The sequence below is a fragment of the Staurois parvus genome, unplaced genomic scaffold, assembly GCF_062004578.1.
Source record: "Staurois parvus isolate SC_StPar_1 unplaced genomic scaffold, SC_StPar_1.0 ptg000178l, whole genome shotgun sequence".
In the NCBI taxonomy this organism is placed as follows: domain Eukaryota; kingdom Metazoa; phylum Chordata; class Amphibia; order Anura; family Ranidae; genus Staurois; species Staurois parvus.
In genome coordinates, this window is record NW_028317974.1 from 2,306,230 (window position 1) to 2,333,311 (window position 27,082).

Genomic DNA, 27,082 nt, shown 5'->3' on the forward strand with positions numbered 1-27,082 from the left:
ACCTTTAATGTTATTTAAACAATCAGGTGTATATATTGTATATCATAGTTCAGTATATTGTTTTCAGAATTGTTAAAAGATGTTGATCAGTTGCTATAGGTTAATATATTTAGCAAGCCATTACTTTGCATTACTTCAGTACACTCACCTGTCCCACAATCTAGCAGTGTGCACATCGCAGCTGGTTTCACTGGCCATCCTTGTTCGCCGGCATATTAAGTGTGGGCACCAGCTGTGACAGCTTGCGGTTTTACAGCCGCGTGCCCACTGCACATACGTGAGTAGTCTTCTGGGACCTGTCATGTGTCCCAGAAGACTATAGGGAGGGAGTGAAGGAGGACAATTTCCACTTATCACCCTAGGCGATCGCAGCAGAAGTGAGAGCGGGTATCTGTCAAAATCAGGTGCCCACTCCCCAAAGGTGAGAATTCTTCATGGGGAGCAGGCGACCAGTACTTACAGTGGAACTTCCCTTTTGGGTGGAGCTCCGCTTTAAGATCTTATGCACTCTGAGCGTTTGCTTAGTTCCCCTGAATGCCTTTTCTACTGGCAAGAGAAAAGCCGCTTAAAAAACACGCCTAAAGTCATGTTTTGAGCAGTATTGGATTCCATTGGCAGAATACTTATTTATTCTGGCCATTGGAATGAAGCCTGACATTTGAGCGCCTTTAGACAGGTTTAGCAAGGAAAAATGTCACCAGCAAATCGAGGATCACCAATATGGGTCCAAAGGTTTTAATGAACGATCACATAGTTACAGCAAGGCAACGTTTTGGAGTCTCGCAGGACCCCTTCATCAGGCATGTGACAAATTGTGATAGAAACTGGAGAACTATTTAAGAAAACCATCCACCAATCAGAGTGAAGTGAAATGAGCTTGGCCCTGCCCCATGATGTCATGTTCCCTCCAAAATGCATTCAAATCAATGTAAACGGAAACATTACAAACTGCGAAAATAAAACAATCAGATGTGCATAAACTGCATTCCCAGGGATATAAACATTGTGGTTTACGCACATCTGATTGTGTTCCACCATCATGTTTAAGTGGGCTGAGCACTCACCAGATAGCATCAGCTAACAGAGTAGCCAGCAAGCATAAGACTAGGTCTTATGTATATCAGGTAGGATGTCCAGTTCTTTCTGCAGGATCCTTGAAGCCCATCCACTTATACACCACTAATACATCGCCTCCTTTGTCAATCAAGTCTCAGAGAAAAAAATCCCAAAAAAGATATTCACAGTGCAGTAGATTTTATTCAAAAAGTGAGAAAAAACAGAGCACACTGTATGCACTCACATATTGAAGGTGCCAGAGGGCACACAAACACAAACAGCTCACTAGGGGGATCCCTTCCTTCACACCGCCACTAGCTCCAAGGCTGGTGTTTGGAGAAGGACCGGAAGTGTCGTACGCAGCTCAAGCCACTACTATTGTTTATATATGTGTGTTGTTGTATATACACTTTTTCACTATATAGGTGGAATTTTCACATTAACGGGTAACATTTTATATATGCTTAAATGACTTTCATATTTGAATTATAATGTAACAAACAAGCAAATTGCAAACACAAAATATTCTAGTACAAGTAGTAATAAAAATTATTTTTATTCCAAAAATACTATGATTAATGCTGTACCTGTGCTGTAAAATCGGACACAAATACTAAGGTTTAGTATCTGATAGATTTGTTTAGTTAGCCCTAAAAAACAAAATGGTAGAAGGAGGAGAAGAAGCACGATCACATGGTTTACAGACCTGGTAGCCAGTCATATCAATAAATTCAAAATGCCAAAAAATGTTACCGTAGAAAAATTTAATACTGAGAAATATAAACAAAATAATGAACTGATGAATATTATATTTTATTTATATTGGTGTTATCCCTGAAATATACTATAAACTGGAATTACATTTACATGGAGTATGTGAAAAAAAAAACTACATATTGTGGTCAATGTGCAGTGCATTTCAATTATCTGAGCAGTTTGCCATGTTGAGATGGACTAACCTAAAATAAAAGGTTCAGTATTCACAAATCAGCTAAGACTGCAAAGCACTGAACATAAACAGCCCTCTTCTGTGAATAAAGCTGGTGATAGACAAGTAGAACATTGTTTGAAAATTTGTTGGCATTTGATCTGAGTGTGTGATAACACCATCTTTAATAAAAAAAAATGTCCCCCCAAACTTGTTGACATATTGTCATTCGTGCAGAACAAAAAAGGTACATTTTTTGTTGATCGTCTAATGGATAAACGCCCGTGCTAATGCGCACTACGATTTATTGTGTTATTCTCAATCGATTCCACTACTCACACTTTGAAAATCATTCACATTTGCAGTTTGAAAATCTATATGAGCCCAGTAACATTTAGAAAGTCGAATGATTGGGCATTTTGAACAATTTTTAAATCATCTATGGCCAGCTTAAGTGTAAATAGATGCATGAAGGTAAAAAACCTTGAGCCTTTAGAACAGCTTTAAAGTGGAACTTTACTCAGTCAACATTGACTATTTTTAATCCTTATGCTGCTAGCATTAGTAAATAGATAGGAAAGTATATTATATTTACTCATATTAAACTTGTTTTTGTTTCTTCAGTTACTGTACTTCCTGGTTTTCATGCCTAAGCAAATGATGTCATACATCCCAGGAGTCTTCAGGAGGGAGGGAGGGTTTTTTTTTCAGCTAAGCACACCCTGCATGCTTGAGCTAAGGGCAGATGGATTCCAGAAATTAAATGCTACATGAATCATCTACCCTTACTTAAGTTGGACATGGCTAGAAATGCTAGGGGTAGTTTTCAAAGTGATTTCTCAGCAAAATAAAGTATGGAGACATGGATGGATGAAGGTTTGTTTTGAATAATAAATATGAATTAAATAGCATTTTTGATACGTGGTGCTCAGATGCAGTGTAATTTTGCTTTAAGTAGTATTAGCCTTCATTTACATTGGCACCAATAAACCTGCTTTTAGAGGACATTTCCAAACACTCTCACATTGTGATTAGAAACCAAGGTGGCTAAATGCATGTAAACGAAGCTAAACTTGTCTAAAAGCAGCATAAGTTGTTTCAAAGTAGGAGCATCTAAAATGAATGAAAAAGTGATCTGGAAAGTATAAAATATGTTTATACTTTCCAGATGGCTTTTCCTAGATTTAGAAAAGCTAAATGCAGCAGTGCCAGTGTGAATGAGGCCTACATGTCACCTCCAGTATGTGGTAAATATGAACTATGCATATTAACCACTTGCAGTGTAACAACTTTTTAGAGAACAATTTTGTACATTATTATTGTTTAGGCGCAAACATGATAACCAATAAATAAATCACCATATACTGTATCCTTTACGTTTTTTTATATTCTATTAACTTGTGAAGCAGTTGCCTTTGCCAGCCAAGTATTTTTATTGGCTAGCTTTCCAGCTATGCCTAAATGATAACTCTTTAGTAAATAACAATTCCCATGAATTCTACAGCTCACTACATAAAGTAAAGATCATAAAGATCACATATAGCAGATTTGAAACCGTAATCCATAAACCAAGACAAAAACCACATGGGTCAGACATTCCTCTCTGTGATTTGACATCATCATACAATTCTGTTACTACAGATATGTTAATCAGCTTAATATATTATCATAAAAATACTGAACATGGTATAAATCTGGTTTAAAAAAAGATCAGAAATTGCAAAAAAAAAATAGTAAAGAAAGGCAAAAATCATTATTCCTTTCTGTCTCTAGAAACAAAGTAAACTATACTTGGCTGGGGTCAAAGAAACAAGGATGCGCAATTATAAATGTTCTGTGGCAACAGCAAGGTGTGGATTGTAAAATGTAAATAATTTATATGAATGTATTTGGTGAGAGTGGACTACCCAGATAACACTGCATAAATATACTTGTCCGCATTACACAAGTCAAACACTCCTAGGGAGGAGCCAGTGTGGCAGCTGTCAACACAACTAATTCCAGATGAAAGGAGCGAAGTTGGCACAACAAAACCTGCTGTGCATCAGGAAGAGAAAAAAGTAGAGCAGATATCTACACTATATTATGTGGTGAATGTGATGTCCTGAAAAAACATACCAGTGCCAGCCTTCGAGTAAATATGGCTGCTTTTTCTCTCTGTTGAGTACCAGACCAGTTAGGCAGCACATTTCCTGCACTAGGTTATTTTCCTTTGACATGGGCAAAATAAAAAAACAGCAGTTGAATAACCCTTCTCCAATCGTCATAACTAAATTCGATGACGTTCAAAATATTTTAAGTAAGTACAAAAATCTTATTTTCCTGAGCATCTACTGAAGGATACAGGGCAGTAGTAACTCTTGGGCATGTGCGATGTAAATGTTCTGGTGTGTGGAGAGATTCATACATTCCCTGCATTTGTCAGCCCATCATTGATTTCTGACAGGCCTCTAGCTGTGGCTGCATGGAATACTTGTCATTCCCTGGTACAAACACATGCAGTTCTGCACACTGTACTGGCCTTATGTAAATGAGCCTTTAAAGCTCCTTTAGGTTGTAAGGAGGGAGTCACAACTCCACAGGTTATTTCCAGTCTTCTTAAAGGAAGGTTGAACAAATAGAATGTGAATGTGAATGGCAAGTGTTCGAAGCCACAGCTCTAACTACCTCAATGCCTATAGCAGTAAGCTGAACCACCATTTTCAGAGTAAATTGCACTGCATCGATAAATTGATCAAGAACCTCTTGTAAATGGAATAATATGGGACACTTAAAGTGGTTGTAAAGGCTCAAGGTTTTTTTTACTTTCATGCGTTCTATGCATGAAGGTAAAAAACATTCTGTGTGCAGCAGTTCCCCCAGCCCCCCCTAAAACTCACCTGAGTCCCATCGCAATCCGGAGATGTCCACAAAAGTCTCAGCCAATGAGGAGGGAGAGTCCCCAGCAAACCAAGACAGCAGTGGGAGCCTATGGCTTCTGCTGCTGTCAATCACAGCCAGTGAGCCAATGAGGAGAGAGAGGGGGGTGGGGTCGAGCAGCGGCTCCGTGTGGATGGACACACAGAGCAGCGGCTCAAGAGAGCACCTGCTCGGATGCCCAGGGGGACCCCAGAAGAGAAGGATCGGGGCTGCTCTGTGCAAAACCATTACACAGAACAGATAAGTATAACATGTTTGTTATTGAAATAAAAACTGAGCTTTTAGTATTGCTTTAAAGAAGAGGCTGTGAAGGCCACACTAGAGGCCTATCCACTGCCCTACATGTGGAGAATGTCCTATGTCTTACTAATACAGTACATAGAGATCTAAAAGGCACCATAATACAAAGTGTAAAGGTCACATCATAGGCTAGTCCACTGAGCTTTTAGTATCACTTTAAGGAAAAGGCTGTGAAGGCTCTAAAACTGGAACAGAGATTTTAATAGGGGCTTCAGGCACACTTAGAGGTGGAGGCACAGTAGTTCTGTCATGGATTGCACCGAAGTAAGCATAGAACTCCTGGGAGCAGACTGTGGCATTAAAGTATAACTAAAGGCATAGCTTTTTTTTTTTTAGTTTTGGATAGCGTGGAAAGGAATTAGAAAACCTATCAGGTGTTTACTGTGGTCTGTGCCCCCATTAGAGAGCATTACCCTCTATTTGTCATTTTACAGTTGTCACCAAAAGTGAAAGTAAAGGAAGACTCCAAATTTTGGATTATGATTAGAAGAGTAACAGATGGGAAATCTTCCAATGGGGACACTAGTTCTGGTGACCCTGTTCAGAAACAGGGATTTCCTTTCTTTGAAGTTACTTCTTTTCACCTCCTGTTTTGGCTATGAAACAGGAAGTGAGGAGAACTGTCCGCTTCAGGGAAAACTCAGCATTCACCTCTATTGACAATTGAGGAATGTCAGCTGAGGTTAGCCATAGCAGCGGTACTGTCTTCAGAGCATCTTTGCAAAGACATGTTGCACCTCATACCAGAGAACAACTTGCCTAAAGTCAAACAAAGCATGGCATATTCACAAACCCAAGCATTTGCTACTGAAGAGGGTTGATGGTAGCAGGAGGTGACCAAGTCACTGTAGGCAGGCAGTGGAACAAGACCAGAGACCAAAAGATCCAACGAGATTTGGAGAAGAAAGAGCCACAACAGGCTGAAAGGCAATAAAAACACAGAGCATGCGTGTACAATGTTCCGCCTAGCAGATGGCATCAGCACCCAGTTCTCTCAACTTAACTGCTACCACAAGAAGATGGCAGTGGGAGGAAATTTCAACAGCACAAACCGTGAGGTAACTCACATTGCTTCAGTCAAGCTAGTCATTAACATTGCAAGATTTCATATGGACAGTGTCACATCTAAATGCTTTATAGCTAATACAGTGCATCAAAGTTTAGGAAGTTTTCTAATTAAAGCCCACTGCCAAAAGTCAGATTGCAGACAAATCCCACTGACTGGCAGAGCAAAATTACTAGAATACAGCTGAGGAAATGCTGAAATAGTTCAAGCCAGATAGCCTTAATAACCAAATTAGTCGGCAGAGATTTAGTCACACTAGAGGCTTAGCCACTGCTCTAGACGTGGAGAATGTCCTATGTCTTACTAATACAGTACACAGAGATCTAAAAGGCACCATAATACAAAGTGTAAAGGTCACAGCATAGGCTAGTCCACAATTTAACAGTCCAATATGGTGTAGGAAGGGTTACCAAGGCTAAGTTGAGGCAATACCAATATACTTCAGCCCACAGGATTGCTCTCCAAGATGGCCTTCAGAAAATGGATCACGCCTGAGTCTCTGCCACACTCTGAATTTGGAGAGTGTTCTGTGGCTAACTATCACAGTACACAAAGGTCTGGAAAGCACCCCGAAAGCAGAGCCCAGTGCCCAAGGGTTAGATTTCATGCTATCCACACAATTTTCAAGCAGTATGGCTGCCAAAGCTGTTGTTGATAATGTCAATCTAGAAAAGCTGCTGTGTACTAGCTTCACAGACTAGCTTCATGCAGTATACTCAGTGTTGACTGAAGTTGCCAAAGTGCAAAATATTCATGGTGTATTAAGTGTCTTAAAGCTCAGTAAAAACTAAGTATTCCAGGAGGAAAAGGCATACAACTTCCTAGAAGACTAGCAAAAAACTGAGGCATAATGGTTAGAGGTGGGGGTTATACAGATGCTTCCTTAAAGTTTTTTTATTTGCCAAAAACCTCCTTTGTGTCAACACCTCCAATAGATGGCAGCATAACCCACATATCTAAAAATTACTACAATCCTGTGTCCCTCATTGCACAATGAAGGAAATTTGTAAGAAAATGGTTGCTGACTTCTCTGTTTGGCTTTCTGAGTCACAGGTTTAGAACAGGTATACAGATATTATGTTCTGAGTTTACTGGCTGCATACTTGTTCTAGGTCATTGAAAATATTGAAGTTGCAGGATCATTCTGGCACCTTTTAAAAAAGGGGGCTGGCAATGGCAGAGTACACTTTTCTCCTAACACAGTTCATTTAGACACCAGCCACCACAGTATAGATCGGTGTTTTTATTATTTTGATATATGATTATCTCAGATAAAGCCAAGTGCCAAATTAATCAGGATTTGGAGATTTATGCCTGTTTCCAAGCTGGCGACATTCCATTGTTTTGGTAGCAGATAATAGATATGTTCTTTATTTTAAAAACTCATATGTTAGGTGGTATGCACATTAGTGCTCTTCACAACTTGGAATCTGGTGACAGGAACTGATGAAAATCTACATGATCCTTTTGATTCCTTACTTAGATACATTCTACAACCTCCTCAGAATGGTAGTTGATATTGAGTGTATACACCAGCTCTTACTGCAGTCAGAACATATTCTGTTGCACGGTTCTGGAAAGCAGACGCCCATTTGACATTTTGGTAAACTGAAGGTTCCTGCAGCTACAGATTATATATGTGTGTACTAACATTGTAAACATCCAGTCTAAGGATCTTGAATAATGTACATAAGCCAATAATGGAGTAGTTTATATTATCTATTGCCACTCTGTCACACTGCTTAAGAATGTCACTTGATGCATACATATTTTTTTTATAGAAGACTAAAAAATACACACATACCACAAACAGAAAAATGTATTTTTAAGGATATCACTGAATTTCACATTATCTGGGCAGTAATTATGATGGAGCTAAATGAAACACTCATTCGCCTAAAGTACTGCAATTTAAATTGCAAAAATGACTGTCTGTGTCTTTTAGTAAATGGAATGTACTGGGATATCTTCATTTATGTTTTGATGTTCTATGCTTCTATAAATAGCCCTATTTACCAGAGAATTTAACTGAGATCAAAAGAGTAAAGTCATAAAATGTTAAGGTTTTCAGCTTAATCGAGCAGTAGAAGGCTTATGATACACTTTAATGTTCTGAAATTGGTGGGATCTACAAGACATTTACTTTCTCAATTTCAGAAATTGCAATAACTATACTGACAAAAACTGGTAACTGGTTGTCTGATAGCCAGGCCAATAAAACCTTTTGCTTTACTATTTAAATGGAAAACACATGAAAATACATACATAATACACAGACAGACAGTCAGACAGATGGCAGTATGTTGCCTTTTGTGTCCCCTAAGTGTGCCTAAGCTATCCCTAAATATAAAGCAAACCCTTGCAGCCTATTCCTATTTGTGTGTGTTTGGCAATAAGTGCAATAATGCATGTTCATGAACTGCACGATAGCACACCTGTTCTATGTGTGGTGCAATGCAGCAGTATTCATTTTGAGTGGCACCCCAACATATTTTATAGTATATTGAAGTGCATACCATGCATTATGGCGCACTACATTGCTAAAAAAGGATTGTGTGCATTTTTTATTTGTTGTGGTGCATTGATAGCCCATTCATATTGAAGTGGCTGCCTTAACGCATAACTTATTAAGGCAGAGCAATGGACCACAAAAATGTAAATTAGCGCTAATCCTCCCTTATGCTTACTAAAAGTGAAATTGTACTTTCAATGATAACCTCCCTTACCCACAAATGGATGTACCCATACATCCTTGTGTTTCACTGGTTCTAGCTGCAGCAATGATCCTGATGTTTTTTTTAGAGCCATCAATGTTCTGTAATGTAGGTGTAAGGTAATCCAACCGACTACACAGCTCCTGAATCACTTTTACACATGGCGGAAGGTGTTGTTAACTTAACATTGACACCCACTGCAGATTGCAACTGCCCTGTATTTTGAATGCAGTGTGGGCAACATGCATGGAACGTGGGTTTCCCATATGGCGTTCTAGTGTGAATGGGCACTAAGTACCCTTGCATCATATTTGCCTTATCTGGCATGTCTGGCACTGGACCAGTCAGTGCTCAAGCCTAAAATTTCTATGCCGAATAGATGCTAAAAAACAACTGACCCAGAGAAAAAGATTGTGAGCATATATGACAAAGTGAATCTGGAAAAAGAAGATATGTCGAACATCTTGGGCTTCCACCCAAGATCAAACTGGAAATTTTTTTTTTTTTTTTCCAACACTGCAGTGAGCCAAAAGTGGCACAAAATGTTTTAAATATGTGTGTATACAATATGCCATGACAGCCATTTATTTTATTCTGATGCTGCTTCTACATGTTAGACATGAGATAAATCTCAGTCTTCTGCATTTACTAACTGTGTAAATAAATTACTAGCTCAGTGTCTGCTTCACTTTTTGCCCAATATACTATAGTGGTACATTATCATCTCCCTGTATTACAGAGCAGCATAATAATAAAAACCGCAAATTCATATTTTTTGGTTAGTTTTGCCTATTGCCACATTTATATAATGCAGGCACATTACAACAATTGCACTTACTTCTTATTACAATAAAAATAAAAACCTTTAACTGTTGGCAATCATTTGTAAAATAAGCTGTCTTACCTGCTCCAGGAATTATGGCCAGCTTGGTTTCTACTAGACCCATTTTGGCTGAAGAAGCTAAGACATCAGACACAGAATGAATGCACATAAAAATCAAATGTCAAATATTGAAAATAATAGCACAGCACAAACACATACACACACAGTAATTCAATGCTTCAAAGTATTTCTAACAAAATGCCAACAAATAAACAGAAGCAAAAATGTTCCTTTTTATCCAGCGCAGTTTAGTGCATTGTCTGGAATTCATGTTGTTTTATGATAATACACTCTAAAAAGAGATTTGCTATATTCGTTGCATCTACAAGTAATATAGCGGTCAACACCCAGCACCTACAGAAGCAAAAGCATAAATTATGGTTATAGCTTTACATCTAAATCATTACAGGGAATGTTAATGCACCATGGCATTCCCAGATCATATTGCTGCCCTTTGTGTTGTAAGTGTTAAAAAGTAAGCCAACTTGTTAGTCATAACCCATGAACATGAGTCATATTATTTAATTCTGGCAAGTGGACTTCAGCCATCATACTTTTAAAATATACTCCTGATTGTTTCCCTAATGTAGACTGCTGTTTTGTAGTATATTTTTATAAACTCTTATAGGAAGGATGACAGCAATACCGCAGTGAAGACAGCTGGTTTCCATCATGGAGCGTTCATGGGAGTGACAAATATACATACAACTGTACATTCTCTAACCACCTTGCTGTATCACTAGACTGGATTCCTCAAACATGACAAAGAAGTAGAATTTTCTCCAGCTGAACTATAATTATGCACATTTAAAAAATAAGTTTGACACTTGAGAGCTGCGAAAAAAGCACTGTTTATTTTGTCTGGAGTCATGCAATGGCTTATCCGGGCTTCACTAGTTAGTCATGTTACAGCAAAATAGAACCTATTGCCTTTTGTTTCTCATTTTAAAGTTACCTCAGACTTTTTAAAAGGTAGATTGGTGCATTGTAGGCCTTTATGTGCAGAGCAGATTTAAATTACCCTCTAGTGTGTGTGCTCCCATTAAAAAGCACTGGAGGGCTCATGCAACGCTAACCATCCAACAGAGATGTGTCTATGGTCAATATGGCCCTATGATATGGAGATGAGGAGAGAAAGGTATTCTGTAGTTCTAATGCTTTCTGTTCTAGGATTACTATGCTGTAGTCCCACCCCTATGACAGAAAGTGTGTTAAGGGCAAGATCATAGGGCAAAATAAAAAAAAGAAAAAGTCTATAAAAAAGTGAACTAAAGCAGCCACCACATCTAAGGACTGGAAAGCTGCAAAAAATAATTTTTTTTGTTCTGAGGTTTAAATATACTTTAAAACAAAGCTAAAATGGAAGAATAAAAGATCATATCAGCTTATATCTGTACCTTAGTTAATAAAGATAAATGGGAAACTTGTGCCCGTGCGGGTGACGTGTGAAGGACTAGGCCTTCGGTACATGATATCTACTGAAGAGGAAAATCTGTAAATCTGAACTCCGAGTGTTCCTAGACTTTCACACTTGTTCAGTACTAAAAGAAGCATTGAGCAGCAGTCTTCTCCAAGAAAGGTAAGTGAATGAGTCTTCCTGCTATACAATTTTATAATTTCCTGTAGGTCCACTTTAATATTACATACAGTGCTCTAACAATAAAAGGTTGGTGTCTTGGTACTTAACTGGACAATGTTGGTAACAGTGAGGCGTGCACCAAAATACACTGTTCCACCACTCTCTAATGCAATTAATTTATTTTCAAAACTGGAATACTGTAAAGTACTACTTAGGATTAACAGGAAGTACTTATAAAGTGCAGTTTCCGCTGTACTTTTTTTTTTTTTTTAGAAAACTACAGTGCTCTTTGTGAAATAGAAAGCAGGTAGAGGCAGGGGGCGAGTCCTCAACTTTTGTTTATCAAATCAGTATGTCCACATTTATTTATTTATTATTTAAGGATTTATCTAGCGCAGACAATTTAAGCAAGTGCATATGTTACAGTTTTCCAAGGTCTGGCGCTTCCTGAGTACTCCGGAAAAATATTCAATATTTTGGGCAGGCATCTTAGAATTAATGCACTTCATTTGGGATGCCACTTCCTCTTACTCTAAGAAATGAATAGGATTTCCTTAAATGACTAAGCATCCAAACACTGAAAAAACATGGCTTATTTGTCCACAGGCACTAGTCACATTACTTAATGGGCTGCTTCACCACTCTGTATATTCTGCTAAATAGTCGACATCAAACATCTGCCAGTACAAGAACCATAAATATCTTCTAACGTGACAACACCCTGGTACTGTATATGGAGCATGCAGGAAGATGGGCCATACAATACACTTACTCTCTGCTAGATCATTAGTTCCCATTTCCTGCAGCTCTGGCTCAGCATCTATAATAAAGCTAAAAGATAAAGCTTAAAGGTGTTTGGGAGAATAACTTCTGCACTAGATTTTAAAAAGACTATGTCCTATAAACATGTGGAAATCAGTTTGCTGCCCTTGAGAAAATGTGGGTAGCAATAATCAAGTGATAATAATCACTCACAGTAGAAGTAAATTAGGCAAATTCCACTCGGCAAAAAAACAAACAAAAAACTAAACTTGAGCTTTTTTTCTTGTGACCTTAACGACAGTAACAACGGACTGGTCACAGATCTCATGGAGCAGGCATAAATCTTCTATTGAGGCAGCTGATACAAATAAATATTTCTAAGGAACGAGATTAGGGAAATTATGAGCAAGAAAATGATTTTATGCTCCTTTTGCTGTTGTCTAAACTAAGTGCTACTGATTAGTCCCCAGTATGAATGTACATATGTACATTCCCAAAACAAGGTATGAATGAATGAATGTACGTCCCAAAACAAGGTAGAGTATGTGATAGTGAATACAGAATGAGACCGCGGCAAAGAGGAAAAAATTGTTTTGGTTACCAATAACTTGATGGATGACTGTGCCTATCCAAGCAACCCTATACATATGCAAGGCTTCTTGTGTATTTTGTGGGTATGCAACGATGATGCAAGAGGAAGAAAGCCATTTTTGGGAGTGTTTCCTGACTTTGCTCTGGAACGGTCTAAGGCTTAGACAGAACAGAAAGACATGGAAGAGTGAGCCTTCTTCCAAACTGCAACACCAGCATTTATTAGAAGCATTTGGGTAATATCTATGTATGACTGTCAAGTTCTGTACCACCAGTTCTGGTGATATGGTGATTTGCATGCCATGTTTGCATCAATCCATTAGTCTGACCAGGTGACTCACTGTTATAAGTTTTCATTACATCTGGCATCGCTAGTCTGCTTTGTACTTTGGAAAAGCGAAGGAGTTTTAGTTTGAGATGGAGGCATTTGTTGGCCCATAAGATTTGTGAGAATAATGAATTGACCATATTGAAGTAAGAAGGGGGAATTTGAATGGGTACAGTTGAAAGGAAAAAGAAATTTCAGAAGGATAGTTATTTTAAAGGATTTTACATTGGTGGAATCAGAAGAACTGGCCAGAGTACTATTTGTGTAGCAGGGACCTTGCCTTTTGAAGAATAGGAAGGTTTGCTGCAAAGTTATCTCTCAGGTTATTGGGGAAAAATTAACTTTAGGGTCTTTAGTTTGTTGGGGTGTCATGTCAATGCCCATGGCCTCTGATATTTGGAAAATGGATGAGTTCCTCAAATATCTAAAATTCTCTCAGAAGGTTAAAAAAAGAGATGCAAGGATGAGTGGGCGTAAAGAGAGGATTATCTGCATAAGCAGAGATTTTGTGGTGGTGGTTCCCTGTTTGGATTTCTTCAATGTTTGGACTGGATCTGATTGTACACAGGAAAGGTTTCAGAGTACAAAGAAAAGAGGGGCGAGTCGGTGGACTTGTCAGGTGACATTAGTGATCCGTGAACCTGTTCACTTTTGGCCGCCCATTCCCTTTAAAACCTGGATCCATGTTTGATTAAAATTCCACAGATATAAGTTTTGTCTGCTTCCCAATTCAATAAGGGGTTGCTGTCCTCTGTAATGTTGGTTGAAAGCACATATCTTGTTCCAGAATCATGGCTATTACTATCATTTAAGCTCCAGATATGGCCAGATATGTACAATTGCAAGAAAAAGTATGTGAACCCCTTGGGATTACGTGGAGTTTTGCATGCATTGGGCATAAAATGTGCTCTGAACCTCATCTAAGTCACAACAATATAAGAACACAGTCTGCTGAACATAATACTACACAAACATTAGATGTTGCCATGGTTTAATTGCACATAACATGTAAATATTCACAGTGCAGGGAGGAAAAAGTATGTGAACCTTTGGACTTAATAACTGGTTGACCCTCCTTTGGCAGCAATAACCTCAACCAAACGTTTCCTGTAGTTGCAGATCAGACCTGCACAACGATCTGGAGTCATTTTGGACCACTCCTCTTCACAAAACTGTTTCAGTGTAGCAATATTCTTGGGATGTCTGGTGTGAATCGCTCTCTTAAGGTCATGCCACAGCATTTCAATCGGGTTGAGGTCAGGACTCTGACTGGGCCACTCCAGAAGGCGTATTCTGTGCTGTTGCAGCCATTGTTTTGTTGAATTACTTGTATGCTTTGGGTCATTGTCCTGTTGCATCACCCATCCTCTGCGGAGCTTCAGTTGGCGGACAGATGGTCGTACGTTTTCCTGCAAAATGTCTTGATAAACTCTGGAATTCATTTTCCCATCAATGACAACAATCCGTCCAAGCCCTGAAGCAGCAAAGCAGCCCCAAACCATGATGCTCCCTGCGCCATGTTTTACAGTGGGGATGAGGTTTTGATGTTGGTGTGCTGTGCCTTTTTTTCTCCACACATAGTGTTGTGTGTTCTTCCCAAACAACTCAATCTTGGTTTCATCTGTCCACAGTATATTTTGCCAGTAGTGTTGTGGAACATCCAGGTGCTATTTTGCAAACTTCAAACGTGCTGCAATATTCTTTTTGGACAGCAATGGCTTCCTCCGTGGTGTCCTCCCATGTACTCCATTCTTGTTTAATGGTTTCCTTATTGTAGATGTGTCAACAAAAATGTTAGCATGTGCCAGAGATTTCTGTAGGTCTTTAGCTGACACTCTGGGATTCTTCTTTACCTCATGCAGCATTCTGCGCTGTGCTCTTGCAGTCATTTTTACAGGACAACCACGCCTAGGGAGAGTAGCAACAGTGCTAAACTTTCTGCATTTGTAGATAGTCTGTCTTACTGTGGACACATGAACATCAAGGTTTTTGGAGATACTTTTGTAACCCTTTCTAGCTTCATGCAAGTCAACAATTCTTAATCGTAGGTTGTCAAGGTCCTACCTTTCTTCAGAGCTTGTGCATCTCCATGAGCTGGCATCCATCTTGGTTTTCTGCAAAGCATGGTGGGAACCTTTATGCCTTCAGGCTTCTGCGGCTCCTCCTCAGAAGGGTGTGGTTGAGCACATTTAAACCTGCTGTCTGCAAGTGTGCTCTGCACTTGTGTCCTGTATGTTGCCCTGTTGCAAGCTCTTGTGTTGTTCCCATTGCTCTCCTGGTAACCGACTCGGCTTGGACAAGACTACTCTCTGCGTTAACCCTTTATCTGACCTCCCGTTGCTGAACCCGGCCCGTGACCTGAGTATTCTTTGCCTACCGTCTAGTACTGTCTGCTCCGTTGTTATTGACCCGGCTTGTCTGACTACTCTACTCGTGTTCCCATCTAGCTCCCACCAGCTGTACGCCATTGGCGGCAGTCGTTATCGCAGCTGGGGTCACTCGGGGGCCGCGACCTGGTCTCAGGCTGCGTCAAGTCCATCCCCACCATCAGGGGCCCTGGTGAAGGGTAGCCTGGGGCTTAGACTCCGCGCCCTGAGGGACTCTGGTCTGTGGGTAGTGGCTGTCGTCAGTCGCAGCGTGACCGTACCATAGGCCTGCCTGCCCATTCCAGCGTTCCTGCCCTGACATAGGTCTTCTGAGAGCTCTTTTCTGCGAGGCATGGTTCACATCAGACAGTGCTTCTTGAAACCAGTAAATCCAAAACAGGTGTGTGTTTTTTAAGGGCAGGACAGCTATCAGCAACACATCCAATATCATCACACTGATTGGATTCAAGGTTGGCTCACTCCTGGCTCCAATTATCTCTGGGAGAAGTCATTAAGCTAGGGCCTCACATACTTTTTCCTCCCAGCACTGTGAATGTTTACATGTTATGTGCAATTAAACCATGGCAACATCTAATGTTTGTGTAGTATTATGTCCAGCAGACTGTGTTCTTCTATTGTTGTGACTTAGATGACGTTCAGAGCACATTTTATGGCCAATTCATGCAAAACTCCACGTAATCCCAAGGGGTTCACATACTTTTTCTTGCAACTGTATATACTGTAACTGACCTAATCTTAAAGTGGTTGCAAAGGTAAACGTTTTTTTTACCTTAATGCATTCTCCCCATCCTCAAATACTCACCTGAACCCAAATCTCAGTCCAGCACTGTGCGTTTCTGCAGCAGCTCCTCTCCCCTCTTCCAGATCTCACAGGCTTGGCTGAACAGCAGGAGCCACTGGCTCCTGCTGCTGTTGGTCAAAACCAGCGACCAGAGAGTGGGGGGCAGGGCTGAGCCGAGCCGGACTGTGTGTCTGAATAGACTGCAGCAGCTCAGCTCTGGAGCTTCCTATGGTGGGGCACTCAGTGTGGGGAGGAGACAGAAGTGTTGGTGGGGGACCCAGAAAGAGGAGGATTGGGGCCGCTCTGTGTAAAACTATTGCACAGAGCAGGTAAGTATGACATGTTTGTTATTTTAATTTTAAAAAATTAGGTTTTAATACCTCTTTAAAGATAAACAATGAAAGGGAGATAGGATGCTCTGATCAACCTATGAAGCATCCTCTAGTTCTGATTGAGGCACTCAGTGTAAGCAATTCTCAAACTCTGCTTCATGATAACAGACCCCATTGCTAATAAGGGGGTTACCCATCAAGCCAGACAACACGTAAGGGGGAGAGGGGGCATAAAAAATTAGTGAGGGAGAATGTCCACTACACTAAGTGTACTGTCAAATGGGATCCAGGGTCAGAGAGCACAGTACCACCTCGCTATAGGACCTAAATAAGCCAAGTATGATGGTGATGTGGGAATCTGTATCCATCAGAGAAACATACTATCTATATAACATGATAATTAACCAGGGCAAGGTTTATGTTTCCCCTTGCCACCAATCTCAAAGATATATGAAGTTTCAGATTGTCAAGGTATATCAGTGTAGCCAGTATGACACAAGCCACCAAGATTGTGGGGTACATAAAACAGGAGACATCTAACCCATGTATCGCTCAGGAACATTGTATTGTCTATTGGATCTCAATTTCCTTTTCTATGACCAGGGAAGCCTGTATCGTCGACTCAGTCCAGACATCCTTTCCATGGGCCAGAGGAGCAGGGGTCAGGTGTGTGCCAACAGCAGGAACAAATTTTGCCATTTTCACATGTCTCCTCCCCACCTGCCTGGGGTGCTTCTTCTCAGCATCTGAAGCAAGGGTACAAGAGCAACCCTGTGTGAATCCCAGCACCAACTCCCAGGGAGAGATGAATTACCTTAGCTTGGCAACCATATCAGGTAGATAGGGTTGAGGGGAACCACTAGTGTATGTTACAATGGTATATTGCTATAAAAAGAAAAAAAAGATGGAAAAACAGCATATTCTACATTATGTATCAGCACAGCACCCAGACAACGCTGAAGCATGATAGTCCCATACCCTATGGGTGAGTTTGGGAGTAGGGGTTTACAAAACCCACTGAATAGGCTGCTGAAGTCCCAAGTAACATTTGAACATCTGCTCTCCATTGTCACCCTAGGTAAAAATGGAGAGGCTCCCTCCAGGAGAGCAAACCTTTGTACACACTGAGTCATATTGGGATATATCACTGATAGTTTGATAAAAATGGGTAGTTTAAGTCCCTGGGTACAAAGTTCCTCATCTCAGCCCCAGTCTGGTCTATGCTGGCATGTAATTGTGTTGTGTCAATGGACTTCGGAAACCCTGTTTGCACCCTTGCATGAATTAGCAGTATCTTCATGGAAGAGTGAGGTTGCTCACTTGGGTTCCTTAGATGAAAATTGGTGTTGTCGGCTGGCAGAACATGAATATGGATAAATAAGCGGTATCAAGACACAGCTGAAGTTATTACTCATTCTCAACAGGGCCCACAGGCGAATTGGTCTTCAGGATCTGCAGCGCAAAGATCTTTGTAACAGAGGCACAGGAGGGGGCAGTGGGTTCCACCATTAGTCAAGTGGGAATGTCTAAGGGAAAGAGAGGGTTACACAGGAAATCAAGTAGATTGAGAAGTAGAGAGGAAGAGTGCACAGCAAAAGTCTGGTTGTTTTTGCAGAGCATCAGGTGCATAGGATAGCCCCAAGAATAATTAGCTTTACAGTGGCCAAGTAGTACCAGGAGAGGATTCTGTAACCTTCGCATCTGCAAATTCTTACTGGACAGGTGAGGTAGTGTCAGGAAATTCCTGTAGCATTTCCCATAAAAGGGATTTCAAGCATAAACAACCTGTTTAAGGTCATGCCATAGCATCTCAATCTTTGACTAGGCCACTCCAAAACCTTAATTTTATTTTATTTTTTTTAGCCATTCAGGAGGTGGACTTGCTGGTGTGTTTCAGATCACTGTCCTGCTGCATAACCCAAGTGCATTTGAGCTTGAGGAACTGACCAATATTCTCCTTCAGGATTTCTGGTAGAGCGCAGAATTCATGGTTCCATCAATTATGGCAAGTTGTCCAGGTCCTGAAACTGCAAAGCAGCCAGCCCCAGATCATCACATTACCACCACCATATTTAAAAGTTGGTGTGATGTTCTTTTTATGAAATGATGCGTCTGTTTTATGCCAGATGTTACGGAACGCGCACCTTCCAAAAAGTTCAACTTTTGTCTCATCAGTCCACAGAATATTTGCCCAAAAATCTTAAGGATAATCAAGATGTTTTTTGGCAAATGTGAGACGAGCCTTTGTGTTCTTTTTGGTCAGCAGTGGCTTTCGCCTTGGAATTCTCCCATGGATGCCATTTTTGCACAGTCTTTTTATTACTATTGAATCATGAACACTGACCTCAACTGAGGCAAGTGAGGCCTGCAGTTCTTTAGATGTTGTTCTGGGTTCTTTTATTGTCCTCCTGGATGAGTCGTCATTGTGCTCTTGGAGTAATTTTGGTAGGCCTGCCACTCTTAGGAAGATTCATCACTGTTCCAAAATGTCTCCATTTGTGGATAATGGCTTTCACCGTGGTTCGTAGGAGTCCCAAAGCCTTAGAAATGGCTTTGTAACCTTTTCCAAACTGATACATGTCAATTACTTTCTTTCTCATCTGTTCTTGAATTTCTTTACATGACGTAGCATGATGTGTTGCTTTAAGATCTTTTAGCGTGCTTCACTTTGTCAGACAGCTTCTATTTAAGTGATTTCTTGATTCAACAGGATTGGCAGTAATCAGGCCTGGGTATGGCAAGTGAAATTTAACTCAGCTTACCAATAAATGTGGTTAATCACAATTCATTCATGATTTGGCAAGATTGGGGTCGGGCAATTACTTTCTCACATAGGGCCAGGCAGGTTTGGACAGCTTTTTTCTCTTAATAAATTAAATCATTTAAAAACTGCAATTTGTATTTACTCGAGTTATCTTTGTGTAATATTAAAATCTGTTTCATGATCTGAATCATTTAAGTGTGACAAGACAAAAAAAAAAAAAAATCCAGGAAGGGGACAAATATTTATTCACAGCACTGTATATGTGACCATTTTCAGAAAGTGGAGAAAAACAGGAAATCTTAGAAAGTGGAAGCCCTTCCTGGTGATAACTGTATAAGAGGAGAGTCCCTTTTAATTTGTAGACATTCTTCCTGCTTCCTGTTGGGTCTTTGGGGCAGGTAAAATGAAATTTGCCCAACGAGACACATACAACGAAAAATAAACTGATAGGGGTTTCAAACCTTCACTATTCTATGCAAAAATGAAAGTTTTGACTGTATATATAATTTAAGGTATATTTGTCATTTTTCATTGTCATTGATCTACAGAGTATTAAGCTGGGCTGAAAAACAAATTCAAATGAACCGTTTTTCATTTAACAATAAGAAGTAACTTTGTAACTGACCTTACCTGCCACTATGATGTCAGTGGCTAAAGCCATCTCTAGGCCTCCCCCTAGAGCTGCTCCATCCAAGGCAACGATGGTTGGCATTGGAAGGTTTGCTAAGGAAAACAAAGTAATAAGGTTACAATATAATGGAAGCAACCGCCTAAAAAATAATGTATCATATAAACCTTAGGAAGGCATACCATGCTCATTGAAAACATTCTAAGGCATAATGGACACTTGCCGGTTCTGAATTAAATGTGAAGTAGTCATTGTGTCAACTCAAGAATGCCAAACTGAGCTGATTGCTTCAGCTGTCATATTATGATTCAGTAAATGCAGTGTTCAGGTCAGAGTGCTCCTATTACTGTGCTTAAAAACGAAATGTCACCAGCACATCACATCACTATTTAGTAGTCAAAAGTACTGTACATAAAACAGTGATGTTCCCAAGTCTAAATTAGCTCCATCATCAGGCAAATAGTGACGATATTACTGACAGCATAAAACATATATAGAGGACCAGACCAATGGGATGGCAACCCATTCTATACTAGCAGCGACAAAGCCCCAATTACAATAAACAATCAATTAACTTACCAAACAATCATCAATGTGCCCTAGTATCTCAGTGTTCCAGTATATAACATTGGGGTACCATACTTCCCAGCAAATGAAACATGTAATAGCTCAGCAGTCACCACTGAATTAACACATATATATTGGTTCCTTCCTCCACTATAATGGGAGCAGAAAGTATGAGGCTCTCTATGGCACACACTAGCCCTCGGATAAGAGGGCAGCATAGCGGATGGGTTGCAGTAACCTAGAAACTCCTACTCTGTTGACATTTATGTCAATAAGTCCTAGTTGCTAAAAGCCAGTCAGTGCCATCAAAATGAAGTGAAGACCTTGGAAGGGAGAGCACTAAATAGCTGTGACCCAAGGAAAATATAACAGCACTGAGAAAAAAGGTAAATCAAAAGTATTTGCAACGCCATCATAATTAGTAACCCAACAACCCCTTCTACATTAAACCAGAAATTACATCAGAATCAATGAACGTTAGGACATTAGGTATATTTAAGAACAAGATCTGCCTGTATCAAGTGTGTCCTGACTGTTCTGGAGGGGAACATGCTTCATTAATACCCAGAGAGCTGTATGCTTGTAAAATATTAAAATTTTTAAGAGACTTTTATAGCACACCCAGACACCCAGTAAAAATGGTTCTAAATGTAGACTATGCATGAAGAAAAAAAAATTGTGTGCAACTGCCCCCCCAGCCCACCCAATCCTTACCTGAGCCCCCTCCGATCCAGAGACATTCTTGACAGCCTTTGCGGTCATTGGCTGAGCCTTCATCCTCATTGGCTGAGACAGCAGCGGGATCTGTCAATCACAGCCAGTGAGTCCATGAGAAGAGAGCAGGGGGTGAGCCGTGGCTCTATGTGTCTTATGGTCGCAATGGTGCCCCCAGGGTAAGCCGCTCTCTCTGGGGACACTGTTCAAGGGGGAGGAACCAGAAGTGCTGACAGAGACCCCAAAAGAAGAGGATCGTGGTTGCTCTGTGCAAGACCACTGCACAGAGCAGGTAAGTAAAACATGTTTGTTATTTAAAATAAATAAATAAAAACAAAGCTTTAGTATCACTTTAAAGTTCTGTTTCAGTCCACTGTTTATACCCAAGACCCTTGTGATAGATTTCTCATGTCTTACGGAGGGAACTCATGAGTTACTGTTTAGGGCAGGCATTGGCAACCCATCGATCACGATCTACCTGACGGCAGGTGACAAGTAGATCATGAAAATCTATTTATTTATTTCAGGCACTTATATAACGTCATCAATTTATGCAGCACTTACATATCTATTATACATTCACATCAGTCCCTAACCCTCAAGGGGCATACAATCTAAGGTCCCTAACTTACATTCATACATACACATACTAGGGCCAATTTAGACAGGAGCCAATTAACCTACCAGCATGTCTTCAGAGTGTGGAAGGAAACTAGAGCATCCGGAGGAAACCCACGCAGGCACAGGGAGAACATGCAAACTCCAGGCAGGTGGTGCTGTTGTTGGGATTCAAACCAACGACCCTATTACTGCCAGATGGAAGTGCTAACCATTTAGCCACTGTGCTGCCCTAAAATGTCCCTGCTTTGCTGACCCTCACTTAGGTGCTGTTCCTTTTCCCCAGCAAATGCTGCTTTCATCTCCATGGCAGAGCGGAGGGCAGGAGGCAGTACTGCTCAAGACAGAGGGCGGGAGCAGGGGCTGGTCAAGCTAACATTTCAAGCTAACCGGCAGGTGATTGGCTGCTAGGACACAGGGTGCTCCTAGCAACCACTCACCAGTTTGTTAGTATGGGGGGGGGGGTGCCCAAGATAGCTCTGGAGCTGGTCCTGTAGTTGCCAAGCCCTGTTTTTGACCTGGGGACCTGCATCTTATCTGCACATGCCACCCTCCGGATACTCTTCGACAGGCTCCTGCAACCCCCTCTGACACTCCTCCACCTTTTCTCCGCTCAGAACTGACATTCTGAAGCCCTGCATTCTGCATATGTACAAACCCTTATGCACTTTCTCATACGTTTTTACAGTGGCAGGGGCCTCACACTGCCACACTAGGTACACCAGAGGTTGTATCACTTTTGAAAATTGTAAAACGCTCTGCGGTTGACACAGTATACATAGGTTTTGAAAGCATCACAATACAGATCCCAGAGGTGAGGGTGAGTCTTCATGGGATGTGGGGGCTGAACAAGCTAACCAACACAGGCATGCTGTGTGTCAGCTCAATGTCCTGTACTTCTGATTGGCCAGCCAAAGGATAAAAAATGACCACAAAATAACACAGATCAGCTTCTGTATTTTGGTCAGTTTAGAAAGGTGGCTGGCAGGCTCAACCAGGTACTGCAGATGGAAGAAGTACATGAATATGATAGAAACTGTGATTCATAAAACATACATATTTGAACACACACATAGAAAAAAAATATTTGGGGTAACAAACTTTACCAAACACAGTACACAAAAAAACAGGAAGCACCACAAGCACCAACCCAGTGTCCAAAGGTCACATTCCAGGCTTGCCTCGCAACCTTTGGTCCACTGGTGTCCAGGTACTACCTCTAAGGTCATGCTGAGGATAAGCTGATCTAGTAACCTGCTGTATAGAGACCAGCTCAAGCAGCATATTAATTGTCTTTATTAAATAAAAAGAAAACATCTGCAGAAAACGGAGCATGTTGATAGAAGAAACAAAGGAACAAACAAAAAAATATATATATACAGTAAATATACCTAGAATTTTTCACAGAACTGAGGAAAAAGCATCTAGTCTTTTAGGACACTAGCAACACATTTAAAGTATATGTAAACCCTCACACTGTAAATTAATCCACTTAAAAAAAAAAAAAAGTACAAAAACAATTGTAGATTGTGACAGTGCAGTGTCCTGTCACGGTGTTAAAAGACTCTTATGTCACCTAGGATTTTCAACTAGGCAGAATGAGTGGCTCCATGGTGCTGGTTTCATTTGAAGGAAACTAGTTTTTTTAGTTTCCTCAGTGGTTTGTAAAATCCGGTTTGGGACCTGGAGCCCAGAGATTCCTTAGAGATTTTGGAGGGAGGAAATCTTCAATCCTGGGACCATGTGTTCCAGACATCCGGCACACTGATAGTGCAGGTGTGTGCTGGGTTTTTAGGAAAATCAGGATTAGGGTTTTGGGCTCCACTGTCCCAAGGAGTCTGTGTGGTTGCAAGGAAGCAGCCAGAGGCATGCATGTCTGCATGGTGCAGGTGTCAACGGAGCAGCAGGGAGCCTGCAAGGAAAAGAGAGCTGACAGAGGTACTGTGTTCATACACAGGGATGGTGTGGTAGATGGTCAAGAGGACTGAGGCTCAAGGCCTGGGCAGAGGTGCTGCTAAAGAGAGCCAGGAGGCTGAACGTTACTTTATTTTGTGTTGCTGGTGGAAGCCCCTGTGAGGGAAGCTGTTTGTTCTGGTGTGAAACTTTTTTCTTTTTAATAAAAGTGGGCCAATAAGCCCTTAAACAGCCTAACGTCCGTGGACTGTGCTCAATGGTGAGCACTACACTTGAGCTAAACATTCCCCTGAACCCCACTATATACACACACATACACGTTTTGTTTTCTTTTTAGAACTGATCATAGTACCTCTGTTCTCAGTTGTATAAGAGGCTTAGAGAGGTGGGGGTGGAGACTGCAGGGGGACAGGTCCACAGGAGGTAGACAAACAGCAGTAGACTGATATTCCCAGTGATTAGCTGTGCAGGGGGCATGTCAACACAAGTCTAACCACTGAAATACAGGAAGGCTGTGCCCTAAAATAAAATGCAAAGAAACAAACTGACCATGCTGAGACAAATATGCTTCCATGCCTTGGTGTGGTCAGTTTGAAATAAGAAAGTAGGGAGACTGGCAGAATAACAAGTATTTCACACAAAGAAAGAAAGCAAAGAGAACATAATACATTTTTATACAAGTACATGGTAATACAAACACATATCAGAAATATTAAGTCTTGGGGGACCAATACACTTTCAGAATGATGGTTAGGGGCAGAGCTATACAGTGGATTGGTCTCCAATGTTTGTTTGCTAGTGTCTTCCTCCTGTAGGCAGCTGCATGCAACCAATACGTCAAAGAATTACTACTTTCCTTAATAGACAACAAAAATACCTCTAAAACAACAGTACTTTGCCATTCCCTTTTCCCAAAGAATTCCTTTACTCCCTAATTGAATAACTACATTCCTGTGTCCCTCAATGGACAAAAAAAGGATAAAGAAATATACATCTAAAACAATGGTACTCTGAAATTCAACTTTCCTAAAAAAAACTTTTATTTCCTAATTGAATATGTTCTTCTGTTTATGCTTAAAATAAACAACATATATGAATATATATATATATTTTTTTTAAACTTAAATGTCATTGTTATGGATCTAAAAAAAAAACCAGTCCATCTGCCAGTGCATGCCCATTTTGTAGACAGATTGCTTTCCATCCTTTGTCAACAACCACCCCCACTGAGCAGTTTTACTTCAACAATTTGATGATTGTCACCATAATGGTACCCACCAGTTCATAACAGTACCGTGAGTGTTATCAAAAGAAGTAAAAAAAAGCAACCTGATCTTTAGAATGGTGAGAGTAGATGATGCAGCAGATGACCACAGACCACTGTCTATAACATTATTATTAAGTCTATTTTTATTTAGCTCATTCTTTGTACACACTTACTAAGTTCTCATCAAACTTAAATGGGTGTATCTAGTCTAATCCTATTTATAGAACCATAAGTTATAAATGTAATCATTTACTGTAAACCAACAGCTTATTACTTGAATGTATATATAAAAGAGAAAAAAATAAAAACAGAGGTGAATCTACTGGATCTATTGTGCACAAACAGGATTTCAGTGGTTGAACACCTATAAAGCATTGAGCACAATGCAAACATCTATGCAGATCAATCGGACATGAGATTTCTCAATCTGGCTAGACATTTTTGTTAGATTTTCAGCTGTTCTTAAATTTAGCTCAGAAAACAATAGGTGTTTTGAATCACATAAAATGTTTGGTTAGAACACTATTAAAACTATTACAAGCAACATAAAGCGGGGGGAAAGGGGAAGTTCCGTATTAAAGTGTTACTAAACCCGGGACCCTGCATTCACTACATCTGGTCTCCCACAGTACACAGAACATGGAAATGAAATCGTTTTAATAAATATAAACCACTAAATACCTTTTCTCATCAGACGTTAGAGCAGTTTTGTAACTTCTATCAGTGTTCAGCCAAGCACTAGCTAAAGCTTGTAGGAGTTTTTTCTCTGCTCTAGGAGGATACAAAACCCCTGACCGCTGCCTGACCAGTGCTGATTTGCCCTGTTCTGATCACATGCACTCTGCCAAGAAAAAAAAAAAACCTCTAGCAATACACATCAAACTGAGAATGTGCAAAATGCCTACAGTTCAGTCTGTCTTACCAGGAGATAAGAGGTGGTCTCTTAAACAAGGGGAGGAACAGAGCAATCAGGATCAAATGGCCTTCTTACACAATGCAGAAGATTAACCCCTTAGGTTCCAGTGAGTATAACAAGCATGCTTTACTGCATATACAGGCTGATTTTACTGTTGTGGGTTTAGTAGCACTTTAAGGCTTTGTCCCAGGCTCCCCGCTTTGGGGAGCAGCTACCCGAATCTGATAGGTACCCGCTCCCACTTCCAATGCGATAACCTGGGTGATCGAAAGCGGAAGTTGTCCTCCCCCAACTTCTGGGACACGTGAAAGGTCCTAGAAGACTAATGAAAAAAATCACAAAGCTCAGCGCTACTCGCGCATGCACAGTGGGCACCTGGCTCTGAAGCCAAAATCTGTCACAGCTGGGTGCCCACACTGAACATGCTGGCAGTGGGGAGAGTGGCCGGTGAACCCAGCTGCGGTGAGGACACCACTGGATTGAGGGACAGAAGATTATATTTTAAAAGTCAGCATCTACAGATTTTGTAGCTACTTTTATTTTTTTTTAATTAGACTGGAGCTCCACTTTAAATAATGTGTATTGCTAACGTAAAGCCCAGTTATAACTTTAGTTTAAATCAACTAAATACATTCATGGTGTACAAAAATAAGTCATTTGTTATGGTTTGTTTTCCTTCTAAAGCAGCCACAGTAGAAAAGCCTGTTCTCTGCCAGTAGCTGAAGAGTAGGACCCTTGCTCTCTGTGGGGCTGTGGAGCGGTCTTACTGCAGAGGTCTGACATCTCCTACTGAGTCAGACCTACAGTATAGCTTTGCTATGAGCAAAGCTCACGATCCCCATTGATTAGAAAGTTCCGGCTCTGACTCTACAAGAGACATGGCAGACCCTTTGCAAAGAGACCACTGCTTCCCCACATAGAGTAGAGTCCTTTTCTGCAGCACACTGGCAAGAGACAAGCTTTTTTATTGAGGCTCCATGCACACTGGGTGTTTTGATAACGCTAGTAACATCACTTGTGTAAAGTCACGTAAAGTCATGATTGTGGCTTTTAGCGTTTTTTTTTAAC

At 40.6% G+C, this 27,082-nt stretch overlaps 1 protein-coding gene across 1 annotated transcript in view; it reads right to left on the reverse strand.

The window, feature by feature from the left end:
* The window catches only part of AUH (AU RNA binding methylglutaconyl-CoA hydratase), a 311,152-nt gene that overhangs the window by 123,913 nt on the left and 160,157 nt on the right, over positions 1-27,082 (reverse strand). The window contains exons 5-6 of the mRNA XM_089677150.1: positions 20,021-20,113; positions 9,888-9,944 (exon numbers count right to left, since the gene is read on the reverse strand). Coding sequence (XP_089533276.1) covers positions 9,888-9,944; positions 20,021-20,113 — 150 coding nt within the window. The remainder of the gene's footprint in view (positions 1-9,887; positions 9,945-20,020; positions 20,114-27,082) is intronic.